This window comes from Aquila chrysaetos, chromosome 1 (assembly GCF_900496995.4).
Source record: "Aquila chrysaetos chrysaetos chromosome 1, bAquChr1.4, whole genome shotgun sequence".
NCBI lineage: Eukaryota > Metazoa > Chordata > Aves > Accipitriformes > Accipitridae > Aquila > Aquila chrysaetos.
The window spans coordinates 425,203-452,679 of NC_044004.1; the positions used below are offsets into that span (position 1 = coordinate 425,203).

General features: G+C 56.2%; 1 protein-coding gene across 14 annotated transcripts in view; it reads left to right on the forward strand.

The window, feature by feature from the left end:
• The window catches only part of DYSF (dysferlin), a 107,904-nt gene that overhangs the window by 17,659 nt on the left and 62,768 nt on the right, over positions 1 to 27,477 (forward strand). For 8 of the 14 annotated variants that reach the window (XM_030025180.1, XM_030025248.1, XM_030025269.1 and 5 more), the window contains exons 17-34: positions 399 to 440; positions 1,117 to 1,232; positions 1,551 to 1,664; positions 2,193 to 2,370; positions 3,017 to 3,141; positions 3,662 to 3,768; positions 8,505 to 8,697; positions 9,212 to 9,367; positions 10,390 to 10,521; positions 10,982 to 11,148; positions 11,747 to 11,861; positions 11,994 to 12,099; positions 12,755 to 12,897; positions 13,984 to 14,157; positions 20,409 to 20,502; positions 20,851 to 20,928; positions 25,894 to 26,075; positions 27,009 to 27,149. In XM_030025180.1, coding sequence (XP_029881040.1) covers positions 399 to 440; positions 1,117 to 1,232; positions 1,551 to 1,664; positions 2,193 to 2,370; positions 3,017 to 3,141; positions 3,662 to 3,768; positions 8,505 to 8,697; positions 9,212 to 9,367; positions 10,390 to 10,521; positions 10,982 to 11,148; positions 11,747 to 11,861; positions 11,994 to 12,099; positions 12,755 to 12,897; positions 13,984 to 14,157; positions 20,409 to 20,502; positions 20,851 to 20,928; positions 25,894 to 26,075; positions 27,009 to 27,149 — 2,363 coding nt within the window. The remainder of the gene's footprint in view (positions 1 to 398; positions 441 to 1,116; positions 1,233 to 1,550; positions 1,665 to 2,192; positions 2,371 to 3,016; positions 3,142 to 3,661; positions 3,769 to 8,504; positions 8,698 to 9,211; positions 9,368 to 10,389; positions 10,522 to 10,981; positions 11,149 to 11,746; positions 11,862 to 11,993; positions 12,100 to 12,754; positions 12,898 to 13,983; positions 14,158 to 20,408; positions 20,503 to 20,850; positions 20,929 to 25,893; positions 26,076 to 27,008; positions 27,150 to 27,477) is intronic. The other 6 variants (XM_030025220.1, XM_030025262.1, XM_030025289.1 and 3 more) reach the window with 1 other exon arrangement.

A 27,477-nucleotide genomic window follows, 5' to 3' on the forward strand; every position in this document is an offset into this window, starting at 1 on the left:
CAGGCTCCGGGAAGGTGATAGGGCTATAGAATCACAGAATTATTTAGGTTGGAAAAGACCTTTAAGATCACCGAGTCCAACCATAAACCTAACACTGCCAAGTCTACCGCTAAGCCATGTCCCGAAGCACCACATCTACACGTCTTTTAAATACCTCCAGGGATGGTGACTCCACCACTTCCCCGGGCAGCCTGTTCCAGTGCTGGGCAACCCTTTCAGTGACAAAATTTTTCCTAATATCCAATCTCTGTAACAACCTCTCCCTTTCTCTCTCCGTCTCTTTAGCTGGCACCAAAAGCCCATGAGAGCATCCACCCTCGTTTCCCATAACCCTCCATCCTTCTTCCACGCTCCTCTGCCAGCCTTTCCTAACCTCTCTCCATTTCTTTGTGCCTCAGATGAATTTCCTGCTCTCGCGAAGCCTCTGAAAGCCTCAGACCGTACGTCCCCTTAGCCTCTCGGTTTGCAATCGCCGCTTGGTAATTGTTTTGCTGGTTCAGCTCCCGTTAGGGCTGCATCGTGCTCGAGCCTGGGCACCTGGGTGGGAGGAAGGGACGGCTCCAGCTCAGCCTCCCCACTGCCCTTCCCCGCAGCGGATTTGGGGTGCCCGTGTTGGGCAGCGGTGTCTTCATGGTCTAGCGCGTGTTGTGTGCTGAACCAGCTGTGCGCGGGGAGCAGCCGGCTCGGGAGATCAGAGCAGGACCCTGCAAACGATTTCTGCTCCTCCGCTGCTCTTCCTGCTCGAGGTTTCATAAAAATGAGCGATTCTCTTCCAAGCACTCTCTTACTGCCTTAAGGGGAGTATGGGGCCAGCTCCTTGGCTGGTGTAAATCCCCTACGCTGGTTCACACCAGCAAAGCGATGCTCTCCTTTGCTGGGGACCCGTCCTGGGATGGGGAAGCTCTGTGCCCCCCGCACAGCCCCACAGCCACCTTGTCTTTCTCCAGCAAAAAGGTAAGCGGTCGTAGGACTCAAAGGTGGTGAAAAACTGCAGCATTTTGGTGGCCTCCAGCCGCATGCGTGTGGTCCCCATGGTCCTGCAGCGAAGCCCCGCGGGATGTGTCCCCGAGGTGCCTTCGGGACTCTCTAATGGCTCTTTTCCCCTGCGGTCCCCAGTGGACGATGGGCTTGGGTTCCTGCCGACCTTCGGTCCCTGCTATATCAACCTCTACGGCAGCCCCCGGGAGTTCACCGGCTTCCCCGACCCTTACGAGACGCTCAATTTAGGAAAGGTGACGTCGGCTTCTTTCCAGCACAACCTAAACTAAACTACCACCCCTCCTTGCAAAAAGAAAGCTGCTATTAACCCCCACTGGCTTTGTTATTAGGAGCCTGCACCGCGTTTTCTGCCCTGCACTGGCTATTCCTGCTGCCTAAACGCCTCCTGATATTGCCCTGCTGCCCAAACTCTCTCTACCTTCGAAGCGCTTGCAGAAATACTTTGCCCGATCTCGCTCCTCTGCAATGAAGCCCACTGAAAGCAAAGGCAGAGCTCGCCTGCGGGGAGGGGGGGACCGGGGTCCTGACGCCTGTCCCTGGTCTACCCCAAGGGCGAGGGAGTCGCGTATCGTGGCAGGATGCTGGTGGAGCTGGAGACCAAACTGGTGGAGCACGTGGAACAGAAGGTGGAGGACATTTCCGCGGATGACATCCTGCGGGTGGAGGTAACGGGGTCTCTGTGGGGTATCCGACCCCGTGGGCTCCGGGGTCGGCCCTCCGGCAGCACGGCGTGCGGGGCACTAGGGAAGGGACGTGAGTGTTGGTCCCGGGTGGGTGATGTCCTGTGAGTGGGGGAGTGGTGGGTGAGCTCCTGGAGGGTGTCTCCTGCTGCGTTTCCATCCCAAGGTGTCCAGCTTGCTCTCTCTGACCTGTTGCATGGAAGAGAGCAGGCCAGGGTGGACGTGGAGGAGTGGGAGATCTGCCTCCACTCAGGCGCTGTTGCAGATGTGCTCCTTCTGTTCGTTTCTCCAGGGTTAAACTGTGTTTTTTGTGGGAAGTTCTAGCCTTCTCCTTTGTCAGCGTTTTTCCTAAATATCTCACTCAAAATTCCCTTGCTGCAACATATGCTTTTCTTCCCTGCAATAAACTTTCCATCTGGGAGGCTTTGCTGGGTTGGTGTGTGTGCCAGGCAAAGAGTCTGTGCGTAGGAGAGCGATGTCTCCTTCATTGACGCAGCCTTCTGCCTGTTGCAGAAGTACCTGCGCCGTCGGAAGTACTCCCTCTTCGCTGCCTTCTACTCGGCCACCATGCTCCAAGACGTGGACGACGCCATCCAGTTTGAGGTCAGCATTGGCAACTACGGCAACAAATTCGACAACACCTGCCTGCCCTTGGCCTCCACCACGCAGTACAGCCGCGCCGTGTTTGATGGTGAGCAACACGGGGGTGACCAAGCGCTGGGATGGGTTGTCCAGGGAGGGTGTGGAGTCTCCATCCTTGGAGATATTCAAAACCCAACTGGATGTGGTCCTGGACAACCTGCTCCAGGTGACCCTGCTTGAACAGGGGTTGGACCAGATGAACTCCAGAGGTCCTTGTCCACCTTAGCCATGCTGTGAAGGGGTAATATGTGGCTCGGGAGGAGGGGGGAAGCCAGGACTACTTCTCTCAGCTCTGTGCCGGCTTGAAGTGGTTTTTGGGCCCTAACAGTGCCCATTTCTCTTCAAGGAAGAGCCGGTGCTTTGGGGTGGCCTTTCCCTGGCTCCTCTGGGGCTCTCGCTCTGGTGTGAGATGTCCTCACCCCACTGGGGTTGTTCTGCTGGTTTCTGGCCTCACTGCTCTGCAGGAGCTGCTGCAGCCGTGGAGGTGGATGCACATCCCTTTGGACCTTGGTGTGCATTGCTCTGTTGCACGTGGGTTTGGGGCACATAACTCCCGCCCTCTTGCTCCAGAAGAGTCCCAGAGATGGGCTTCTGCCCAAGGCCAAATGCTGCACTGGTCCCCTTCATCTCTGCTCCGGTCCAGGGTCCTCCGTCGCCCCGATATCACAAGCTCACCAGTGTGCTCTGCCCTCCAGGCTGTCAGTATTACTACCTGCCCTGGGGCAACGTGAAACCCGTGGTGGTGTTGTCATCCTACTGGGAAGATATCAGCTATCGGACTGATGCCCAAAACCTCCTCCACCACGCAGCGGACAGGCTGGTGAGTGCCGCGGTGGCAAGGAGCATTGTCCACCTCCTTTCTGCATCCTGCCTGGGGGAACACGGAGGGGACAGAGGCCATCTCCAGGCTGGGTCAGGTTTGGGGTTTGATGACTCTTGTGCTGCGAAGGGGAAATCTGTCGGCGTCCCGGGTGCCCTGCTCAGCCCGTGGAGTGATGGAGGGAAAGGGACCACCCTCATCCCACCTGGGGTGGGAGTGGGGTGTGAATGCAGCCCTTTGCTGTGCCACCCACCCGCCTACTGATGCAGGCACAGGAGGCAAGGACCTTCCTTCAGCTCCTGAGCTATTTATGGGATTTCTCGCCATATTTCACTGTCGTTTCCCCTGGAGCTCCAACAGGAGCAAAAATGGAGGTGCAGAGCCATGGTGGGACCCAGGCTGGAGTTTCTGATCATGGGCAGTAGCCCCCAGCACTGGCTGGGAGGGTCCTGGGCATGGGGTTCAGAGGGGTGCTGGGGGTTCCCCACTGTGCAGCTCCCCTTCCCCTCCTATCGTGCAGGAAGCAAACCTGGAGAAGGTCCACCTTGCTCTCAAGGCCAACCGGTCGCCGAGTGAGCTGGACGCCCTGGGTGCCCAGCTGATGGATGACATCATCGCCGACTGCAGGTATTTTCTGCCAGTTTTGAATGTGAGCCTTTTCATGCCGTTTATTACGAGAGCACTTATTTATCTTGGAAGGGACGACTTCTTTTTTTTTTTTTTTTTTTCCTTTTTTTTTTCCCCCCTCTGAAAAACACCGGTCATTTGGTAATGTTTGCTTCAAAGGTTGCTGAGCCAAGGCACGGAGTTGAAAAGGTGACATTTAAGGCAAGTCATAAATTTCCAGCCTTCATGCAAGGGCTGCAGCGTGGCTTACCTGAATGAGCAGCATTGTGTTGGGGCAGGAGCCAGAGCCAGGCCAGCCCAGCCGGAGGAACGGTGGGGTTCGTGGAGTGAGGAGCCACCGATGGGGGTTCCTGCTTAAGTCTTGCGTGCACCACGTAGGAGGCACCCGTGCAGAGCACCCAAAGGGGTTGTTTGGCTGCGCATGGGTGTTTTGTGTCCATCAGCTGGACCAGGGGACAGGGATGTTGCAGGGCTGGATGGCACAGCCATCCCTCCGTCCCCATGGGCAGCACCACCGGTGTCTGCTGCTGCTTTGCTTTTCTAAGCACTTGAACATTCGTTCAAGGGAGGCTGGCAGGGTGCCACAGGCTTTCCCTCCACGTAGCCTGTTTTTTGGGGCTGGATTGCGCTTTGTGAGGATGAGGAACCTCTCCGGGGAGCATCGCTGCGGTATGACCACGGCGTTTTATCCCAAGGACAGCTCAGCCCTCAGGAAGGTGTTTCAGGGACTGACCTCACCAGGGTCTTTGGACCATGGTTCCCCTTCAGGTATGCCCGTGAAGATGATCTCCACGTCCCGTCCCATGCCCATGCCTGGCCACACAACTTTCCTGCAGCAGCTCCATGCCATCAATTTAGGGAAGGGCAATAGTAGGATCGTTGGTGTGTTTTTAGCCCTGGCAAGCCCTTGCCAAGGGGAATTAAGAGAGCTGCCATGCCTCTCGGAGATTTCTTGCCTTGGGAGGCAGGCGGAGAGCAGCCGAGCTGTGGAGACAGCCCTGTACCGGGCTGGGATACCCCATTGGTGACAACCGGTGGCTGTGGCGGGTGGACCTCCTTGGCCACTGAGCTCGTGTGGTGGCTCTTGTTGCTTAACCTCAGCAGAGAGCAAGAATTTGGCCTTCTTGCTTGTCCCTGAGGCCACCAAACCTGCTGGGACGAGTTGTCCCCCACCTCTTCCACAAGAGCCACCAGCCTGCCGGACTATGTGCACTGTCCACCTAGGCTTGTGCCAGTCACCTAAGGTTGGGGAGATGGTGCTGAGCTTGCTGCCAAGCCTTAGGTCCCCCTTTCTGTCCCCCCTGCCCTTCGAAAGGCCCCAGGAGAGGTTGTGGAGGTGCTGGGGTGCAGCGGGCATGGGGGTGCAGCATCTCTGGACCCTTCTGTGACACCCGTGTAGGAACAGACACCTCCTTCTTTTGGGCAAGGAGACCTTGAACGAGCTGACCCTGCTCCGCAGACCTCCTGGAGGACACGCTTAAGAAAACACACTCACGTACTTACAACCTCCCTATTTATTTGCTTTTGAGCCTCTTAAAGGAGATGTGTTTCACCCCCCACGCACGCTGGCTCTGCTGGAAAGGTCAGAGCCATCCCTGCTCCTGGGCACGCGGGACGGGACCTGAGGGATGAGCCACAGCTTTGGGTTTTCCAGAGATGCTGCGCCCTCCAAAACAAATTCAATTAACCGGGAGGGGAAAAATGTGGCCGCAGGATGTGCCAAGCCCGTGGTTCCCGCTGGCTCCTGGCCCCGCTCCGTGCTCGGCTCCTGCGGGATGCGGCTCCTCCGTCTCTGCGAGGGCTTGGCGTGGGGACCGGGGCTGGCTGGCGAGGGTGGTACCCACGGTGGGGGCAGCTGCAACAGCCCCGATGGCTTTTTGGGGGGGTTTTGCACTCTCTCCACGCTCTCTGCCCGGGGAGGGGACGAGCTGAGCCGTGCAGCTGGACCTGTCTGTGGGTCCCCCCATGATGCTGCCAAAGCCGGGTCTGCGTGCTCAGCCAGGACAGAGGTCCTTTCCATTGGGATTTTGGAGGGATGGGGCAACCCCCTGCTGCTCTCCAGTGCTTCCCCATCCTCCTCCGGGTCCAGACCTCCCCATCTCCTGTTCCCAGTAGGAAAACAGTGACGTGCTGCCGGCATCGCCTTGCCCAAGTCTTTTCCAGACCTTTGTGTGAAGAGAGGGAAGACGGCCCCACTCTGGAAAAGAAAAGAATTGGAAGTAGCATACAAATGGACAAAGTCAGGGAAAGATGAGTTGTAGCAAACCCAAGTCCCCAAAATGTTGAATTGCGGCCAGATCCAGGCGGCTCCTCCAGCTCCTTTGTGCTGGTGAGCAGCAGTGCTGACCTGACGGGTGGGATTTGTCCTTCTGCTCCTGGCCCTGTCTCCCGTGGCACGAGCATTGCTCTGTGCTGGAGCTCAGAAGAGAGCTGCCTGTGAATTGACCCCTCCACCGTTCCCTGCCAGAGCTGGGAGCACTGCAAAATATGCAGGGGGTGGCCAGAGAGCCCCTGCTGCAGAAGAGGGTCCATGTTTTGGATCGTCCTTTTGGTCTTCCCCGTACTTTGTCCAATTCTGTCGTATCTTTCCCCAGCTGGAAGCACGATGTTCACATGAGGATGCCCTGTGCATTTATGTGCTGGCCCAGTGATGTTCTCAGTTCAGCCCTTTAGCTTTTTCCTAATAATCTGTGCCTGGAGTGGTAACAGCCAGCACTGCACCCATCACGGCGGACAAACTCAAGGCTCCCATCTTTTGCCACCTGCCTTATAACCAGCTCTTTGCCCAGGAGATGACCATCCTCTTGGTCCAGGGCGGCAGAGCATCCCTCCGCAGGGGAGCTCTCGGGTCCAGGTTGTCTACCTCCCTGCTCTTCTCGTCTTAGTTGTGGTTTCTGCTAATTTGTCAGATGCACGTCAGACTTGCTGATGTCGGGTTCCCTGAGATCCTCCCAGGTCTCTTTGAGGTTGCCATCATGTTCCTTCTTCCAGTCCTCTAATCATATTAATAAAGCACATTAATCATATTAAGCAATATTAAGCACAAAGCTACAGATCTCACCCAACCGTCCAGCTGTTCCCTACCTGAATTGCAAACAATTTGCTGCTTGACTGATTTCCTCCCAGTCCTCTCCTCCCGGCTGCCAAGGTGGGATGGACCCCGCCCCGATGTCCTCCTGGCTCCCAGCTTTTTTTGGTATGAAAAATGCTGCTTCCAGCTCTGGCTCACCAGCACACGTTCCTCGTGTCGTTTATCCACCTGAACAGGGACAGTTTTTTGGGTTTTATGCTTTTAGTGTGGGCTCTTCCATCTTTTTGCCTTTTTAACTACTTCACAGTATTTTTACACTTTCATTTGGTGGAGTCTGTGGTCTTTTCCATTTTTCCCATTTGAGCAAAATTTAACTTCATTTAACCGTTGTAGGTGTTACAGGTCTTTGACATGCAGCACATACCTCCAGGAACAAGATATCTTCAAACCGTTTCCATGCTGCCTATAGGATTTAACCCTTTCCGCTGCTCCTTTCCACAGCTCTTTAACACATTTCCTCCTTTTTTGCGTAGTTTTATAGTTTATCTTTCTGAAATGAAATTCAACTGCAGTGGGTATATTCAGTTGGTTTTGGTTTTTTTTTTCCTCTTTTTTTTCCCCCTGTTCCTGCAAGGATATTGAAGTACATCCTAGTTTCTGCCACAAAGTGGTGTTTGCTTGGTGGGTGAGCACTGTCCTTCCCGTGCACCAGTGGCAATGCAAGGCACGGCAAACGAGTGGGAGGTCAGCTCATTAGCAGCTCCCTCGTAATAAATACACAAACGGAGCGTGGACACACAAAACTGACTTCACAGAGTGCAGTCAGTCTAACCATGGAGGGCTTGGGGCTGCAACCCCAACACAGTCTTTTAATTTAGCTCCTTGCACAGGATGCTACTGAATGGTTGGGCTAATTAGCAACACCCACAGCGCTTCGGCTCCCTTTGGAGATAAGAGTAAACCCAATTCTCTTTAAGAGAAATGAAAGAACTAAATTTCACCACACCCATTTCTACCGTGCGTCCCTCCCTAAGCCTCCTGTAACTTTGACTTTATGCAGAAAGTAGATACTTAATTTTCAGATTTGGCCAGACCAGGTTATTAACCTGGGACAACCTGCGCCGACACCATCCTGGGCAGGTACCACGGTGCGCGTCTGTCCCTGGCATGTCTTGATGAGCATATCTGGGCAAGAGATGTTGTCCTTCTTATTTATCATGCAATGAAAATGGGGCTGATGGAGCCCAGTCCCAGCGCGAGGGGGGAACGCTGCGGCTGGCGAGGGGCCGCAGGTTGGAAGCTGGGAGCGAGAAGAGCATTTATAACAGCAGCACCGTAAATCACTGCATTTTACAGGAAAACCTCTAAATGGCTCAGTGCAGTGAAGATCCTCCCGGACTCCTGAAACGTTTATCCAGCAGCTTGAATCAATTTATATTAAAATGTGTGTGTGTGCTCGTGTGCGGTGTGCACGGCTCAGCCAGGGCCCCATCCTGGCTGCTGTGGGTGATGCGTGGGGGCTGCATGTGCGGTTTGAAGCTCCTTTGCTCTTGGCATTGCCGTGTTCCCCAAACGTATCTTCGGTGGCTTGTTAATCCTTTGGAAACTTGCTGAAAAGGAGGAAAAAAGATATAAAAAAAGACAGCAAAACCCCCAAGAGAGGCCGAGTGAGCTGCTAACGCTGCGCCTCTGCCCGTCCCCGCAGCCTGACCCTGCCCGATGTCCTGGGGAAGCCGGCCAGCACCCACCTGGACCAGAACATGTACCGGTTTCGCAGCACCAACCTGGAGCAGATAGTGAAGGCAGCCCTGAAGCTCAAGCACGAGGATTCGAGCCTGCCGGCGGCCCTGGAGCAGGCAGAGGACTGGCTCTCCAGGCTGAAGGCCATGGCAGAGGAGGTAACGCTGCTGCGACGGTGGCAGGAGCTGCTTTTCACCTTGGGGGAGGGGGGGGGGGGAAATCTCGTTTTTCCCAAGCTCGCCGTCACGGTGCTGTTTTGGTGCAATGGCTGTGAGCGCTCGCCCGGTGGTGGGGTGGGAAGCAGAGACTTCGGGCAGAGTCCCGGTCCCGCTGCGCAAGGGTTGGACCCGCGTTCCCCCCGCCGTGACGTGAACCAAGTTAGGAAGGTGCCAGGTTTAGCACCCGGACGTTGAGGTTTAGCCTCGTTCATGGCAGAGCTTTACAGCACGGCCAGTAAACCCTCAACCAAAGCTGTTCTGCCCTGGCCAGACCAAGGTGGGATCCGGAGCTGCCGAGATGGGATTTGGGTCGACTGGTCTCGCTCCATGGGCTTGGGTTGGCAGTGGGACTCGGGGCATGGCTGCTCTCCAGCCTCCCGCATCCCTCTGCGGCTGATGCGCTAGTTCGGCACACCCCTTCCCGGTCCGACGCTACGGCTTTTGTGTTTTCCAGCCCCAAAACAGCCTGCCCGATATAGTGATCTGGATGCTGCAGGGAGACAAGCGCGTCGCGTACGCCCGCGTGCCAGCCCACGAGGTCCTCTTCTCCAGGAGCATCTCCAGCTGCTGCGGCAAGAACTGCGGGAAGCTGCAGACCATCTTCCTGAAGGTACCTTGGCTTTGGGTGTATGCGCACGCGTGATGTTTATTTTTAAAACGTTTACCCCTAAAAAAAAAAATAGAGAGAGAAAATCAAGCAGGGAAACCTGAAATCCCAACACAATGTTAACCCATGAGCACCTGGGGCTCCATCGACCTCCAGCCCCAGTTTTCACCCTGTTGAAGCTGGTTCCTGCATGGTGAGAACCTGGTTGTTCTAGTGGAGTTCAGCCCTTCTTACATGGATCTGCAGCATCCCCATGAATATCTTCATGTTTTCTGCAAGTTCCAGGGAAGTGAAGATGGGTGCACTTTGGCCCAGATGGTGCCTTTTTAAAAAATATATTTTAATTTTTACTTTTTTTTTAAATGTTATTTTATGTTTTTCAAAATTCCTGACCCTCTGCCACCCCAGGAAATTTAAGCTGTGGCCTCCTTTGCCAGGCACTTACCGAGCTTCTCACATCTCAAATGATATTTCTTTGGCCTTTCGCTGCGTGCCAGCTTGGGAGCAGACAATCAGTGCTGAACAAGCTCTAAAAAAATAAAATGAAATAAAATAAACTGAATAAACCCCAAAACCCCAAGCCCAGCTGGCAGCAAAAGATGAACCAAAATATATTGGGTTTTTTCTGTACTTTAGCTCTGGATGGAAAACTAGCATCACTTGAAGGGGAAAAAAAGTGACTGAGAGAGAGAAAAAAGGGCAGTGAGACATCTCCCTGTTTATTCTTTCTATTTTTGCTGAAGTATGTTGGCTGGGTTTGGTGTCCTAGCCCTGAAGGGTGTCTCACCGAGACGCAGGAGCCCTGACCACCGGGGCTTTGAAGCTCCTCAAGGTCATCACCAAAGTGCTCTGCATGCTGTCGATGTCCCCCCACTTCCCGGGGATGCTCCGTGTCCCACCTCCCCCCCTGCCTCCCCGGCCAGGGCTATGGGGGCTTCGGACCCACCACCCCCAGCCTCCCATCCTGAGCACCCCCCCCATTAATATCCTCCTGGGGGGTATTAATGGGGCTCTGCCTTTGGCAGTACCCCCAGGAGGAGGCGATGGGTCCCAGGATCCCAGCCCAGATCCGGGTCCAGCTCTGGTTCGGGCTGTCGGTCGATGAGAAGGAGTTCAACCAGTACGCCGAGGGGAGGCTCTCCGTCTTTGCCGAAACCGTGAGCATCTCGCGGCGACAGCCCTAAAGGGTTTTTTTTATTTTCCTCTCTGGTGTGGGCAGCAGCTCCGCCATGGAGGGGTGTGGGGTGGGCTGGACCAGGGGTGAGGGCATAGGTGGGGGGAGTGGGGGGGTCACATCAGCCCCTACCAACTGTGAGAAGAAAGACCTGTTTCCACCAGCATCCAGCCTGAAAGGCTGGGGAGAAGGTTGGTAACGAGCCATAAAGCCGCATAGTCACTTCACATCTCCTTCCACCTACTTCGGGGGGGGGGGCGGGCAAAAATCTGGGGGTGCCCATGGGGGTGGCGGACTGGTGGGGGAGTTAGGCTCTTCCCAGGAGGCTCTGTCCTCGGGATGGGGCTCTCCAGGAAGGAAGGGATTATTCATGGGATTTCAAAAGGATTATCCAAGGATTTTGAGCCTCTGATGCAAAACCCTCTCTGCTTTTGCTCCCCCAGTATGAGAACCAGACCAAGCTGGCGCTGGTGGGGAACTGGGGCACAACTGGCCTGACCTACCCCAAATACTCAGATGTCACTGGCAAGATCAAGCTGCCCAAGGACAGCTTCCGCCCCTCCACGGGCTGGACCTGGGCTGGGGACTGGTTCATCTGCCCGGAGAAGACGTGAGTGAGGGTTTTCTGCAAAGAGCAGAGCCTAGGTGGGCTGTCCTGGACATCCCAAAAACCTTAGCAGATGCTAAGCTGGTGGCAAGGTCACCCAGAAAGCCTCATGGAGGTCTGGGGTGCCATGGGGCTTCCTCGTCTGCCTGCCCCGTCCTTGGTAGGCAACAGCATTAATGCAAAAATGCATCATCTAGGCGCTGGGTGATGTCCCCGGGGTGGTGGGTGCCGCACAGGCGCTCACAGACATGATGGCCCCAGCACCCAGGTCACCGGGGTGCCTGTGCAAGCCCCATGCTGAGGAGCTTCGGAGGTGGGATCCCAGCGGGGCACTGAGGGGATGGGAGAGGACCGGGGGATGCTCAGCACAGCTCCGCCGTCTTCTTGCATTGGATTTCCAGCCTGGGTTTTGGGCTTCACCCGAGCTGAGCTGCTGAGGTCTCGTGGGAGCTCTGCTTGGTGCCTCTGGGGTGGAAAGCGTGTGTTGGGGTGGCACGGCTGGCCCTGAGAGGAGGGAGGAATGGGGCTGTGCTGCTGCCCACGCAGGGCTGGGAGGGCAGGAGGGGAATCCCCTGACGCCGTCCATCTCCCCGGGGTGCAGGTTGCTGCACGACGTGGACGCCGGGCATTTGAGCTTTGTGGAAGAGGTGTTCGAGAACCAGGTCCGGCTGCCTGGAGGCCAGTGGATCCACATGACCGATGCCTACACTGACGTGGTAAGGGCAGAGCGGGCAGGCGGGGGCTGAGCACCAACCCAGGCTGCGGTGGCAGGAAGCCCCCGGGGACTCAGGGGAGATTTAGGCATCTGCTGGGCATCGTTTGATTGAAAACACCCCTGCGTCCCACAGAACGGGGAGAAGGTCCTGCATAAGGATGAGATTGAGTGTCCTCCGGGCTGGAAATGGGAAGACGTGGAGTGGGACACGGACCTCAACAGAGCTGTGGATGAGAAAGGTATGGGACAGCAGTTTTGGGCACCTGTCCTGTTTTCATCCCCTTTACTCTGCCCATCGTGGTGTTTCCTTCCATGGTCCCTTCCAGCACCAGGGGTGATAACATCCCCTTCGTGGCTGTGTGAGCGGCCCCGCTGGCTTCAGGAGAAGGGGGTCCGGCCGTGGGGGTACCCTCTCCCCCTCGCTCTGGCTGAGGCTGGGACTGCTGGGTGCGCAGCCACAAAGGCAGCGCTTTCCTTGCTGCTGGGGATAGTCCAGGCTGTTCTTCTGGAAGATCTTACCTGGCTTCTGGTGAAAGAGAAATGGAAGGCATCAGGCCAGAGAGCATCCGAGATGGTCACAGGGTTGGGGTTGCCTGAGGAAGGAAGGACAGAGAGGAGAGTCCCCAGGCTGTGACGTTGAGCCAAGGGCTGGTGGGACGCCATGAATCCATCACCAGGGCATCCCCAGAGGGACACCCCCATCGGGTAGCAGCACGAGTAGGTCGTTATCTGCACGGACCAGCAAACCGGGAAAGCACGTTGTGTCTGGACAAACCTTTGCTATCAAAGCTGTTCCAATCTGGATGTGTGTGAAGAGAGGTCCCTGACAGGAGACAAGGTGGGGGGGGGGGGGCTTTTCTCCCGCCACCACCCAGGTGTTGCCTTCTCTCCAAGGCTGGGAGTATGGCATCACCATCCCGCCGGACCGCAAGCCTAAGGCCTGGGTGCCGGCCGAGAAGATGTATCACACCAACCGGCGACGGCGGTGGGTACGGCTTCGCCGGAGGGACCTCGCGCAGATGGAAGCCATGAGGAAGGTAGGATGGGGGCCGGGGAGAAGAGGGTGAGAGCGGGTCGGGGCCGTGTCCCTGTCTCTCCATGCGAAGGTGGAGATGCTTAGCCTTCTGCAGAGACCTGCTGTGCTTTGGAGCCTGGTCGCCCTGGTCTCCGTGCCGCAGCAGGCAGCAACCTCTGTGGTTTCCACCATGGTGGCAGGGGTCAACATCTCTCAGAGGGTGGAGACCACTCCAGGGGTGCTTGGTTGGGCTGCAGGGTGGGACGGGGACCTCCACCAGTGCCATGAAGCGGGAGAGCGGGACTGGCAGAGGTCCCCAGCCTGTCCCCTGTCCTGGTCCCGCTTCCCTCTAGGTGGTGCAATTGGACTGCAAATGCCACCGCAGCCCTGCCACTCTTCCCTCCCCCCTGCCAGTTCCCCAAGACACTTTGCCTCCCTTTCCAGGACTTTTTTCCAGATAATTGTGGCTGGAAAGTGTGGGGACCCCCCGCCACCCTGTTTGCCAAAGGGATGCAATTGTCACAGGGAGGTGACACAGCTCTGGGGAGAAAAAGCCTTCGTGGGCTTGTGACCGATGCCCCAGGGAGAAGTTCCCACTGGTGGCAGAGCCATGGTGGCCCTGGGAGGGATCAGAGGTGGGGGCAAAGTGGGGGGCAGGCTGCGAAGATGGAGGCACTGGTGCTACACAGGGCTGGGCAGGATGCGGCCCCCTCCGTGCTCAGCACGGGCAGCCCAGCGACCCTTCTCCAAGTGGGGTTCACCCCAGGGGCTGGATGAAGGGCTGAATCCTCAGCGGTGGACGTGGTGGCGTTGGGTTGGCGGTTGGACTCGATGGTCTTAAGGGTCTTTTCCAACCTAAATGATTCTGTGATTCCAAGCTGGAGAGATACAGGGAGGGCACGGGGTGGGACAACTATAGCGGGGCAACAGCTTGAAGAGGCTGGACCCGGGTTTGGGTGGGCAAAACCTTGGTCCTGGAGAGCCCCATGCACAAGTAGCTTTACCCCTTGGCTGTGCCAAGGTCCCGGCCGTCGTCACCTGCAGAGGGGCTGTGGGGTGGTGGGACCGAAACCCCCCCCCCGAGCCCCGGCATGTCCCTGCCCGGCAGCACAAGCAGGAGGAGCTGGACGGGGAGGGTTGGGAGTACGCCTCGCTTTTCGGCTGGCGCTTCCACCTGAAGCATCGCCGGACCGACACCTTCCGCCGCCGCCGCTGGAGGCGCAGGATGGAGCCCCTGGAGCGCACCGGGGCCGCCGCCGTCTTCGCCTTGGAGGGGGCCCTGGTAGGTACCCACCTTTCCCCCCCAAAAATTGTTGCTTGGGAGGGGGAGCCCAGTTGGATCTGTCCCATCCCAGGGAGCGGACCTGGAGCAAAGCTCGTTATCTGCCGCTTGTTATCTGCCGCCTGCACCCACTGCTTTTTGTTGAGCTAATATTCTGGCTTTCTTAATACACTGGATTTCATAATCCTTTGGCTTTTCCAATAACTAAATGAGAACCAACCACAGCAGCACAAAGCCCCTATTATAGGGCTTTTTATTTTTTTTCCCCCATTTGGCTTTTTTTCCCTTCCTTCTCCGCTCTGTCCTTTTCCCTCCGTCCAGCATTTGAACCCAGCGGGCCCTTTGGGACGCAAGCGGCTCCATGGTGTTTGCGTGCATCAGCCCTGAGCTCACACCAGCCCCACCTCGGGCCGGGGGGGGTGTCCCGGCTGCCGCCCACCCCCAGGGCTGCTGGTGGGACCCTGGCTTCTCCCCCTTCACCCTGGGGCCTGTTGATGTGATTTTTCAGCCAGACTCTTCATCCCTCTGCATCTCAGCAGAGGCAAGCGAGGAGGATTTAGCTGGAAAACCCTGTAACGTGGGGTGTGTGTCCATGCACATGGGTGCAGGACCCCCCCCGTGCCCTTCCCTGGCTCTGGGGGTGAGGGGAGGTGTGGGGGGGGCTGTCTGATGGGGCTGCCTTCGGTCTCTGCTCGGTCGTGCGGTTTTTCCGAGGGACTCAGCCGTGCCCTCGTTTCGCCTTCGTTAGCCTGCAAATGAACTGGGTTTGTGAGCTTGGCTGCTGACGGACCCGTCTGCTGGGGGTACCAGGGGATGTGGGGGAGACCCGGGGGAGGAAAATCCCCTCCCCATGCCTGTGGGGCAGAGGCTGAAGCAAAGGGGAAGAGGCAAAAAATGGCAATGTGGCAACTTGGCTGGGAGCCGCTGCTTGCTTCGCTCCTGGTGATGGTGACAGGGTGGCAGGGGGTCCCCGGTTGATTGAAGTGTTCCCCGGTGTCACTGGCATGCCGCTGAACCCCCCCTGCCCCAGGCTGCCGGGGGCTGCCCCTTCCACCCCTCCACCCCCAAAGCCTGTTAGACCTGATGTTACCTACTATGCGTATTTATTTTCCAAGCATTTCTTAGCCGTGTCAGTTAGCGTTGGAGTGCCCAGTTCTTAGCAGCCTCCCAAATATCTCCTTTTTCTTTATGCCAAAGTTACATCTATAACTTTTATTATATTATCATGTAACAAATCCAGTTTATTATTTTGCTTATTTTCTAACTGAAAAACAATTCTAGCAAAAAAAGCAGTCGTTCTGCCTTGCCTTGCTTTGCCTTGCCATGCCATGCCATGCCATGCCATGCCTTGCAATGACTTGCCTTGCCATGCCATGCTTTGCAATGCCGTGCCTTGCCATGCCTTTTCTTGCCATGCCTTTTCTTGCCATGCCTTGCCTTGCCTTGCTTTTCTGTCTCCCCCTTCCCCAGCAAACACTGCCCTACACGTCACTGCTGCTCCTATATGACCCCGATGCAGACATCCAATTCCGTCACACCAAGCAAATGCCTGAACCATGAATTTTCCCTGCTTGAATGTCAGCAAAACGCAAGAAAACCCTCAGCGGTGTCCTGGGTGACACCAGGGTCCCGGGGGAGCACCGCGTCCCATTGCTGTAGGACCGTGCTGCTCCTGGGAGTTAAACCATTGCCCGGGCAGGGTGAGGCTGTCCGACAAGGAGTAGTATTTACTTCAGGTGTGGAGATTTCGGGGGATGCTGTCCCCATGGGGTGACAGCTCAGGAGGGAACAGCCTGGGAGAGTGGCAGGTGAATCCTTCCCCAGCTCTGGCTCTGGCTCCCGGCAGCCCGGCGGGTGCAGGACCAGGCTGCCCGCCCTTTGGGCTCCGCTCACCGAATTCCCCTCCACAGTAGGTCATTCTGGCTCGCCTTGGTGCCCTCATATTTTGGGGTTACTGGCCGCATTTTCTGTGGTCGCTTGGTTTTCTGTGGATTGCTTTATAAATGATCTGGCCATACTTTCTGGTTTTGCAGCTTCATGCCTTTCCAGCTCTCCTCTCTCACTTGAATAACTTACGTATTTTTCCAGGATGCTCCATCCCAAAATAATACCTAAATTTACATAGCGTCTCCTATCCAGCAACCCCAGACCCTCCGGACCTGCACAGGGTCAACCCTTCCATCTGCTGGAGCCGCAAGCGGGAGGAGGGAGTCGGAATGACGCAGCAGAGCTGGGATCAGGGTGGTGGGGTGAAGTGGTGCCGAGGATAGGAAAATACGAGTGGGTGCTGAGGGCTGGGAAGGGTGGGCACGGATTTCTTGCTATTTCTAATGCTTTTTTACCGCAGGCAGAGGGAGGCAGCTTTCGCAGGCTGAGGTGTCAGGGATGCCGAGCTGAGCAGGGCACCTGGATGGGGCAGCAGCTGGAGTTTGAGCTGCTGCCGCCGGCTCCGATCACGCTGAAGCAGAATAAAGATGCTGTCAGGAGAGGGAGCCTGGAGCAGCCCCCAGCTCAGATTTTACCCAGGCCTGGGGCCAGGGCTGCCACTGGCATGCCATGGGCTGCCGGAGCCTCCCGAAGCCCCTCCTGTCTGCTCCGTCCCATTCCTGTTATCTGCCGCCTTCTCCGCGAAAGGCATTTGTGCAATTTTGTGGTTGTGGCACGGGTTGCCGTCCAGCAAAGGAGCCATATGGCGGTGCAGGGAAACCAAAGCGGAGGGAGGATTAAAGTGCAAAGTCAGACAGAACAAGCCAACACCCCAAGTGCTAATTCCCCGAGCTATTCGAAAGGGTTGGTTTCCAACAGGAAGATAATACCAAACATGACCAGCAGGAATGTGTCTTGGATGCAGGAATGTGCGGACGGTGCTCCTTTCTGGGCCTCCCTCTTCCCAGGGATGCTCAGCGTGCATCGCTCTGGCCTTACCAAACCGAGCAATCCTTGTCGTCAAGACATGCTGAACCCCAGCACCCCGGGGTCAGGGTGACCCGGAGATGAGAGCAGCTGGAAAGCTGCTGCCCAGCTGCTGAGGGGGGTTTTGTAGGAGCTGGGTGCTCCTTGGTGGAGGCTTTCCTCAAAAATCCCACTCCATCGGTGTTGCCCCCCCCCAGAGCTGAGCGGCTGCAGCCCCGGGGCCGTGCGTGGGGCTCAGCATCTTTGCAGGGTGAGCTCAGAGTCTGTTCGGATGGACCCCGCGGGGTGCGAGAGTCCGTTCCCAGCCGGCTTGGCTCTCTGTAGTGGGAAGAGCTGGGGGGACCTGCTGTATGACCGGGGCACCCCAGCTCCTGCCCCTCTGCGTCATGAACACCCCCAGACCCACACACGCTTGCAGGCGCACGTGTGCATGATTTTTTTTGCACGATCTCTCTCCCTAAGCATGTGCTCGCTCGGGCTTTTGCTCGGAGACTTTTATTTCACATGATCACACATGCTCCATCCTTCTCCTGACCCCAAACAACGGGGAGGGGAGGACGTCCCCCAGTCCCCCATCCCACCGGGAGCAGCATTGGGGCTGGGCAGCATGGCTGCTCGCAGGGTCGTGCTGCCCGAAGCAGGGCCACACGCTGCTGTGAGGGCTCGTGGTGCTGCCACGTGGCGCTGGGTTTCGGCTGCCTTGGGTACAATTAGCCTGATGGATTTGGGGTGCCTGTTGGGGTGGGTTGAGCTGCCTCAGATGTTGCTTCCCACTGGTTCACTTGCCTTCTCCTGCTGCCCCCGGCCATGGGGTCTCCAATGCAGAAGGATCGCGGGTCTTTCCTTCCTGGTATGCTGTTTTCTCAGCAGTCCTTGGAGCCTTCATGCAGCCACGCATGACTTGGGACAGTCCCCGGGTGTCTCAGGGCAGGACTCTGCTTAGGAAAGTAGACCCATGGTGAGCCCACAAGTGTCCTAGGCAAAGCATCCCGTCCACCGGGCCACCCCCTTTGCCCTTGCCATGACCACCGTGCCTTCTCTGTTGCCTGTGATGCCATCCCCCTCTAACCCCGGGGACACCCACAAAGTGCTTATTGATTCTCGCGATGGGTCCCAGCTGACTAACGGGGAGCTTGAGACCAAGACGTTGGCGTTGCAGAAGGCTTTTAGCACTCCCACCCATACCTGAAATGCGGAGCCAGCGTAACACCGCTGTCTGCAGCACTGTCCTCTCATTTCCTCTCTTTTTGCCTGTATTTCACCTGTGCATCCCCCCTATATAAGCTGGGCAGCCTTCCTTTCCCTTGGGCTTGCTGGCTTGGACATCACCTCCATCACTTCAGCTTGTTCCTGGGTTTTCCTTTCTGTGACAGCACGTCCCAGCTGTTTTGGGATCTGCCATTTGGCAGCTTGCTCCTCGCCGATGGTCATTGAAAGAGAAACACCGCAGGACACGGTGTAGCCCCCAGGCACCTCTCTGCCCTCGGTCCGATTTCTGGGAAGCCCAGAGCCGAGCTCTGCGGCTTGAGGCCGTCTCCAGTTTCTGATGGAAAGCCCAGTGGCTCTGCCCTGGAGCTGTGAGCAGCCCTCCCACCATGCAAGCCCCATTTCCTCCCATCCTCCTCCAAAAACCAGCCGAGGGAAACCTTTGGCTGACGGAGAGCTTTGGGTTTTCCATGCCAGGCTGGAAAATCTTGCCTGTTTTCTGCTGGTGCTTACGCCCCAGCTTTGGCTCTGCACCAAGCGTGATTGAACCACCGGCTCCCCAGGCAGGAGAAGAGCAGGGACGTGAGTTAAACCAGGGCGATGACAGCCAGGGTGGGCACGTGGTGCCATCGGGGTTTGGCCGGGGTGGAAGGCACCGGTGCTGTAACTTTGTGCCCAAACTACCAACCGGCTGCACCAAGCGGGGGGGGGGTCCTGGTGGGAAAGCCCGGTCGCAGAGGAGTCCTGCTTGGGGCAGAGCGGTGGGATGCCACCGGGACGAGGGTGCCTCTGTCCCCCAGTGCTCCTACACCCGAGGCGAGTGGCTGCTACCGTGCACGGGCTTCTGCTGCAGGACCCGGACCTTGGGAACCCCGCGGGGACAGGGCGAAGGGTGGAGATGGTGGGGGTACTCCATCCTGCGTGGACACCCCAAAGGGTAAATCGTAGTCCTGAGAAAGAGCGTTTGCCAGCTTGCCCTCTCCAAGGCGTGCTTTCCATGGTGTTTTGGGGTGTGAGGAGCCCCCCTTCCCCGTGATGGATGGACTGGGGGGGTCTCCAAGCCCTTGCCGAGGGCTTCAGAGAGCAATCTCTGCTCCTGGTCTCCTTCACTTGCCCTTCCCCAGGCTGGCAGTGGGCGCAGGTCGGGGTGGGGGGATTGGGGGGACCGGCAGTCTGCCGGGCAGAAAGGTCATAAAAATAACTGAGGAGCTATTCAGCTCCTGCGGGGAGGGGGGGCGAGGAAGGGAAGGCAGCGCTGGAGGTTGCCTTGCAAACCCTCGGCGCGACCTCACCGCCGTAAATGCAGGGCAAACCCCAGGGCTTCCTCTGCAGACAATGTCACGGTAATTGCGATTCCTGCCTGGAAAGGCAAGGAGGGGTCTGCAGACCACCTAAGCTCCTGACATGTTTTTTAGGACCAGGCGGCTCCGGGATCTGGAAACTTCATCCTGGACCCGCTTTTTTTTTCTTTTTTCCTTCTTTTCCTTTTTTCTTTGAACACCCCTCCTGTCTCTCCCTTGCATTCGATAATTGAAAAATATTTAGAGATCAGCTTTACACTCTCCAGGAACTTACCTTTACGCTCCTTTTCCTGCTACTAAATATTTCAAGCCGAATGCAGCAATTAGGAGGTGATAAAAGGCCGGCTCTCGCAGGCGAACACAAGAAGAGGGAAGAGCGATGGCCAAGGTCGGCCGAGGCTCCCCCCGGGCAGTGAATGGGGCATTTGGCTGCATTTGACACCGTCTGTTATCACTGTTCACAAAGCTTATACTCCATTAATTTTGCTCACAAGGGGACTTAGTGAAATTGTACTAACTACTGCTCCAAGAACGATGAACTTTATGGAGAGGCTTTTCCATGCTGGTGAGATGCTGGGGGGTGGGAGGGGGTGTGAGTCGGTGGCCCTGGGGCTGCTTTTGTTGTCATGTCCTGTTCCCTCTGGGGTCTTCTCTGCCCTCCTGGGACAGAAGAGCCTGAGGGTCCCTCCGTGGGCTGCCAGGAGGCACTGGAAACCCCAAATCCTCTTGGACACCTGTATGGATGATACCCTGGAGGACCCTGTCCCGCGGGGAGCCCCGGCTGTGGAGGGGGTACCGGCATGACGGACCTTGCTTTGCTTTCTCTTGCAGGGGGGAGTGACAGACGACAAGAGCGATGATGGCAAATCCATCTCCACCCTCAGTTTTGGCGTCAACAGACCCACCATTTCGTGCATATTTGACTGTAAGGCCTGAGGGTCGGAAGGGAGGGTGAAATTCCCCTGCAGTGAGTCCCGGCGCAGGGTCTCTGCTGTGGGGATCCCATAGCCGAGCATTTCCCATCCTCTTCCTCTCGCCCACCTTGAGTGCAGGTGGATGGAAAGCGGGGGTGGGCAAGGATGGGGCATGGCTTGTGCCCCTGGGAACATCGACATGCTCAGGGCTCGGTGCTCTCTTGGGAAGCCGCGGGAAGGATTAAGCCAAGCTGCCCTCAGACAGGAGCCTGGGGCTGGTTAAAAACCCAGCTATTCACCCGGTGCCCTGCACCCATCCCTGGCCTCAGCTCTTAACTGTTTCTCATTCCTCCGTGCAGATGGGAACAGATACCACCTCCGCTGCTACATGTACCAAGCACGGGATCTGATTGCAATGGACAAGGACAGCTTTTCAGGTAAGCCCAAATGCTCACGTCCACTTGTTTGTGCTTGTAATTACTGCTGTAATGAATGCTGGGGAGTAGTGGGTCTGTAAAGCAAATTTTGGGGTATTTATTGATGTGAAATGAGGGGTGTTTGGCAGCCAAACAAGAAAAGGCAGCGGCATGAGGCTTTCCCAAGGCAACCGGCCTGGTAGCTTGATTTCCCATCAGCAAAAAAAATCAGAGTTTCAAGAACTCTTATGTGAGAAACCAACCAGAAACCACAAGTTACCCAGGTCAGCTGTGAGTCAGAGCTGTTTGCTTTGCTAATAGCTCCTTCTCCCCGACCCGAGGTGACGCTGAAAGCCGGTGGCAAGGCCGGGTAGCAGACAGCTCAGGGACATGACAAATATAAACAGAGCGGAGGGCAGGGATGTTTACCGTGGCACATTGCCTCGAGCTGCCCCCCTGCGCAGCGTGCGAGCTGGGGGATTGCAGGGAGGACAGAGGATGGAGCACAGGGCAGAAACCTCCATGAGATGTGCTCAGGAAAAATAAAAAGGGTGCAAGGATGTAATTAGGACCTCGGAGCAGAGAGACACCTTCTTCTCTGGCATCCTCATGAAGTTTCTGGTCAGATTTATGTGCCCTCAGCATCCAGCTTGCTCCCAGCTGGTTGAATCCTGGCCAGCCTCTTGCCCACCCTTGCAAGGTGGTTGCAAGTCTCCTAGGTTTGGGATTTGTGGGGCAGATTTGTCCTACAGTTTGGGAAGGGATCAAGGCTGAAGAAGGGAGACCCCGTTTATTAGGAATGAAAGAATTGATTGAAAATATGGTTGGAAAGGAAAATACCTAACAGTGGCAAATCTGTAAAATGGTTCGTATTTGTTTTCACGACCGAATGTTAAATTGAGCTGCTGCTCCTCCGCTCTCCATCCTGGAAACTTTGCAAGGGGGCTGGGAGGCAACGTCTGGAGGGTTTCTGTGATGGAGCCGATGCCTGAACTGGGCATCCTTCAGATCAGACTAAAAAATGCCCCTTCATGGAAAAAAGTGTGGTCCCAGGTGGAGAAAGGGGTGTCCTGGGCTTTGAGCAAAGAGCTTTCCATGTCCTGCTGCTCGCCGCATCCCCAGCACAGCTTCAGGCACTTCTGAAACTGCCAGACTTGAGCTGATGTGGTCGGGACGTCCCGTGCTGAGATCACGTTTTCTGGGTTAGGAAATCAAGTCAGAATAAGACATGTCACTTTATCTGTTGGGCAGCTCTGTTATCTTTCGGTGCTGAAGGGTGCTTGGGTGTAGGTGGTTTGGTTTTAGGATCATTTCGTTTGCAGCAGAGGCTGAAGCGTGGCTGCAGAGGTGGGAGAACGTGCCAGGAATGGTCTTTCGCATTTGACCCCAGCAGGGACCAGCCCCCCCGGCAGCCGGAGGGTCCCACATCTTCTTCCCCATGGGCTGGGCCATCCCAGCCAGGCAGCCCCACGGCTCTTTGGTGCTTGTGACCAAAGCTGCCTTTGCCCACACCCGTTAATGCTTCGGAGTGTCATTTTGAGGTGGGAAAGCCGGACAGCGGCGATGTTGCTGACTACCTCTGAGTCAGAGCCGGAGATGGGGCAATGCAAGAAGTCCCCTGTCGGTTCATTGCTATGGGCTGGGGACCACATCTGAGATGTGAGCAGGTCCTGGGACAGGTATCCCCGGAGCACCCGCACCCCTCCGCAGTGATGCCCGCGGGCAGGAGCCATCCAGCATCGCTCCAAGGCTGTCACCGACCGTCTGCCGCGGGGATTTGCAGAGGGGCTGGGCATGGGATTGCCCACCGGTGTTGGCACAGGGGTGGTGGATCTCGAATAGGATATAGGGACAGCCCCCAAAAGTGGTGCGGTGTGGGGACCTGCAGCGGGCAGCAGCCTGTGGGGACAGCTGGGCATCACCGCGCCAGGCAGCAGGACCACAATCCCAAGGGGCTCCTGCTTCCCCCCGTATTTTGAAGCAGAGGGGCTTAGAGGGGGGGTGGGCAGAAATGCCCTGGAGAGGTGCAGAGCACCCAAACAATCACCCAGTGTCTGCACCCACCAAGGTCCCGTCTCCCCTCCGCCTCCACAAAGGGTTTGTTGTTCGAAGCGGTGGGGACCGAGGTGATCTCATGGCCCCGATCGGCGGAGCGGGGAGGGGAGTCCCTTCCTTCGGAAAAACCCGGCCAAGGACAACATGAGTAACAACATGCCACAATGTGGAATTGTGATCTCCGCTGCCTTAACAAAGCATAAAGGAGTTCATTAAGGGGGCTTTACACAGTTATAAAAATAAACCTTCTGTGCACATGAGGGTCTAAACAAAGGGGCTTTATGGAGGCCTCCTTTAAAAAGAAGAGGAGGGGAAAAAAAAAAAAAGAGCAAAAAAGCAAATCCAAATCCATGGTTTTTTTGTTTATTGTAACGCATTCTGCTTTCCTCTTACTGGAAAAAAGCGCGTAAGTGGAAAAGGTTCTTCCCAGCGTGAATAGTGCTCTCTCCAGCCGGCCACCTCGCAAACAGCCCCGGCTCATTAAACACGTCTGCTGCGGTCCGGACGCCAAGAAAGAAAATACACCCCCCCCTTGCCCCCCCCCCCATCCCTGGAAGAGGGGAGGGAGGGTGGGGGACGCCGCCCTGCTCAGCCAGCCCTGCCTTCAGGTGTCTGGGGGATGCTCCTCCATCCCCAGGGTAGGCAGGACACCTTTTGCTCCCAGCACAAGCTCACAGTCTCCCGACAGTGCTGATGTTGGGGTTTGCACGCTGTTTCGCGGGGCGGGGGGACCCCTCCTGGGACCATGGGGGCTTGCGCAGCGCCCAGCACTAAGGGTTGCATTTGTAGGGTCTGCCACGCTCCTGGTTGCCGGTAGGTCTCTTGGGACTGGCTTTGGGGTGAGCCAGGTGGTACCCTGCTGCATGCTGGTGGACCCCCATACACTGTCCGGTGCATCTGTGTCTTGTGGTGGCATGTCATGCTGGGTGCCAGGTGGAGAAGGTGGCCTGCCTCCTTCCCAAAAGGCCCGGGATGCCTCCTGCCACCATGGAGGTCGGGCTTTGTAGGCAACCAGAGCTGAGGGGTCCAACTGGGACCAGTCAGGTGGGATGCAGCAGTCATGGAGGTCTAATCCCTGACAAGGACCAGTAGGTGCTATCAGGTTATGAAAGGTGTTCAGTCTCCATGGGGTCTTACAACATGACCCCATGGCATGTTTCAAACCTCTCACCCAGACCTTGATCCTGGTTCTGCCACCATCTGTCCTGTCCCTGTGCCCAGTGCCACCGCTGGTGTGGGCTGGATGTCCACAGCAGGTTTGGGCCACATGCTCTTTGAAGCTGTCTGGAAGAGAAGGTGTTAGAGAGGGCTCAGGTTTCATGTTTCCGTTGTTAATTGATCTCAGGCTTCCTGTGTTAATTGCTTTGGTTGTTAAGGGAGGCTACTCGTCGCTGTTTGTTGCTGCCTCGCCGTGAGAAACCGCTGGCTTTGTCCCAAGTTAGGGGTGAGACACCTTGGTCCCAGCTCAGTGCCTAAGTACAGGGGTCTGGTGAGACCCTGGAGTACCTGAGGCATCTGCGTGGGGCTGGCAAGATGAGATGCAGCAGCCCTAAGGGAGACTCAGAGCTGTCTGGTGGCCAGGCGGGATAACCCCAAGTGCTGGGAACCCCAAACCCTCCCCAAGACGTGGAGGTTACCAAAGCTGATGCAAAGGGGCTGAGAGGATGACTCTGGCTGGTTGCTGGCTGCATCCTCAGCTCCTGTCCCTTCTGGAGATGTTAAAGACCCCAGGAAGGAGTCAGTAATGTCCCAGCCACCTTCTTCGTGGTCTGGTCTTCACAGCAAGGGGTGACCTGAAGTCACTGCTCACCCACACGTGCAGTGCTGGTACCTCCTGCATCTCCCCAGGAAAGACTGCCCCGTGGAAACGGTTTGTGCTCTCCGCTCTGCTGGAGGACGGCTGTGTTACCACCATGGAAACACTCATCCTTGTAGAGTCATCTTTTGGGAGAAAGCCCTCCACCTTAGGGCAATAGGTGAACCATTTGTGCTACCTCACTGCTGGTGGACAGGGTGAGGAGTCATGAGGGTAACCTGGACCAGGACAGATCAAGTCAGGCAGCGAGGAAATTTCTAATGCTACAGCAGCGGAGTGCTGGGAGACGTGGCCAGGGAAGGTCACGGTGTCTCCACCAGCTGGAGCTATCACAAGCCAGAGGATAAGGTTGCTCTGTTTAACATGGTCTCATTGGATGGCTAAAAGGTTTTTGGCAAAAAAAATCCTTCATCGAAGGTTTTTAAGAAAAGGAGGCTGCTGTGGGATAAGAAGGAAGGTCTTTGCATAGATAGACAGCTAAGTTTTGTGGACCGTTGTGGTTGTCATGTCCCAAAAAGAGCTGGAATGAGCAGGGGTCTGATTGGCCCTTTATGAGGAATAACTCCATAGGCTGAGACTCTTCAGTTTGCAAAAGAGATGTTTTAGGGTTGGCCTGATAGAAACCTGCAGAACCCTAAGTGTCAGTGCAGGTGGGGCACGGGTGGACTGCTCCTTCTCTCCTAATGCAAGAACTGGGGAGCCTCAGATGGAGATACTGCAAAAACCATGAGAAGATGGTTCTTCATGCAGTTTTGAGTCCTCACTGGAGGATATGGTGGGTTCAAGAGAGGCAGGGCAAACCTGTGGAAGACAACCCGCTTGCAGGGTTGCTAAACATACAGTCATCACACCTAACTTGGGACGTAACTGAGCTGCAAGTAACTGGTGTATAGGGATAAGTGTTGGAGAACTTGGCTTTATTCTCTTCTCAGTTGGAGTTGCCTGGGACATGATGGCAATGTCATTGCTGTTTCTAAAAGACCTGCAGCTCTTTCAGCCTGTTCGCAGTCTTCCCTGCACAGCCCATTGGCCCTTGAATGACTATGAATTGCTTTCTCCTTCCTAGACCGGTAGCTCTAATTCATCCTTTGCCTCTTGTCTAACATCCCTTGCAGATCCTTATGCCATTGTCTCCTTCCTCCATCAAAGTCAGAAGACGGTGGTGATCAAGAACACCTTGAACCCCACCTGGGACCAGACACTCATCTTCTACGAGATAGAGATCTTTGGGGATCCCCAGAACGTATCTGACTCCCCTCCCAACATCGTGGTGGAAATATATGACCATGACACCTACGTAAGTGTGTCAGCATGAGCTGGACCTTCACGGTGGGAGTGTGCTGGGGTAGATGGGACAAACGCATCACTCCTGCCCTCTGGAGTGCAATGCTGTCACATCTCTGGGTGGCTCTGACATTGAGCTGAACACTCAGAAGACAAAAAATTCAGCGAACAGCTCTGCTAGTGATGTCCTTGGTGGCCCTGCTTTAGTCACCAAAGCTGCGTCGACATCGTGTTTTGCAGGATGGCCCAATTAGCCATATTTCCTTGTGGGAAAAGCTTGGGACAGGTTTTAAAGCAGCCATGCAAGTAGGGGACGATACACTGTTGTTTGCTCAGCTCCTCAATGGTATCCAAAGTGCCTTGCAGTGATGGCATTTGGGGGGGGCTGGTGAGATAACCTTTAGTCCTTCCTAGAAAAACTGGGCTGTAGCCTGTCACAAGAGCAGAAGGGATTTCAGACCACATGTAAGAGCAGTGCATAAGTAATAAGCATGTAGAATACATCTCCGGAATGTCTTGGAACCTCTCAGGAACGCTTCTGCTCTCCCTCCTCCAAAAGAAGCCATCAGGAAGCAGCAAAGGCAACTGAAGATCCTGTTGCAGATCAGTGAATGGGATTTTTAAGAGCTGCTGATACTTAATGCTGTACTCAGAGCTCCTGCTCTGGATATCGTGTGATACTGTAGGAATTTCACCTCCTGTTTAAGCCAAAATGCAGAAGAAAGAGTGCATTTCTAGCTCTAGCAGTTACAGGGAGGAGTTTGAAAGCTTGAGTCTACATGGGCATCAAAACCATCTTTTTTTCTGAACCGGTCCCATACTGGTTCAGACATTGAGCCTGATCGTTGAGTGTCGGGGTTTCAGATGAGATGTGGGTGCATAGTGATGGACTCCACCGGGAAGTGGGGTGGGAAGAAAGCTCCCTGTGCCTGTGATTGCCTTTCAGGGTGCAGATGAGTTCATGGGGCGCTGCATTTGCAAGCCCAGCCTGGTGCACTCGCCGCGGCTCTCCTGGCACCCGGTCATCAAGGCGAACAGAAATGTCGGGGAGCTGCTGGCTGCCTTCGAGCTGATTCAGAGGGAGAAGGTGAGCTCCCCACCCGGACCTGATCCTGTCTCTAATTGCAATGCTGGCTTCTTCCCTCGGAGCCTCTCAGCACCCAGCAGGATCCAACCTTTGCTCAACGCTGAGTGATGCCCGCGTGGGCTCAGCAGCTCTACGCCTGCCCGTCCTCAGTTTCACCAGGACGGCTGCTCCGAGCAGACCCGGCTGCGATGCTCAGCGCTGGCTGCACCGCAGCCGTGCGATGGGAGGCATTTAGCAAAGCCAACGAGAAGAGGCTCGGTGCCGGACCGAAACCTGGGCTGCTGGGTACCGGTTCGGGAGGCACGGCTGCCTGGCCGGCTGCGGTGCT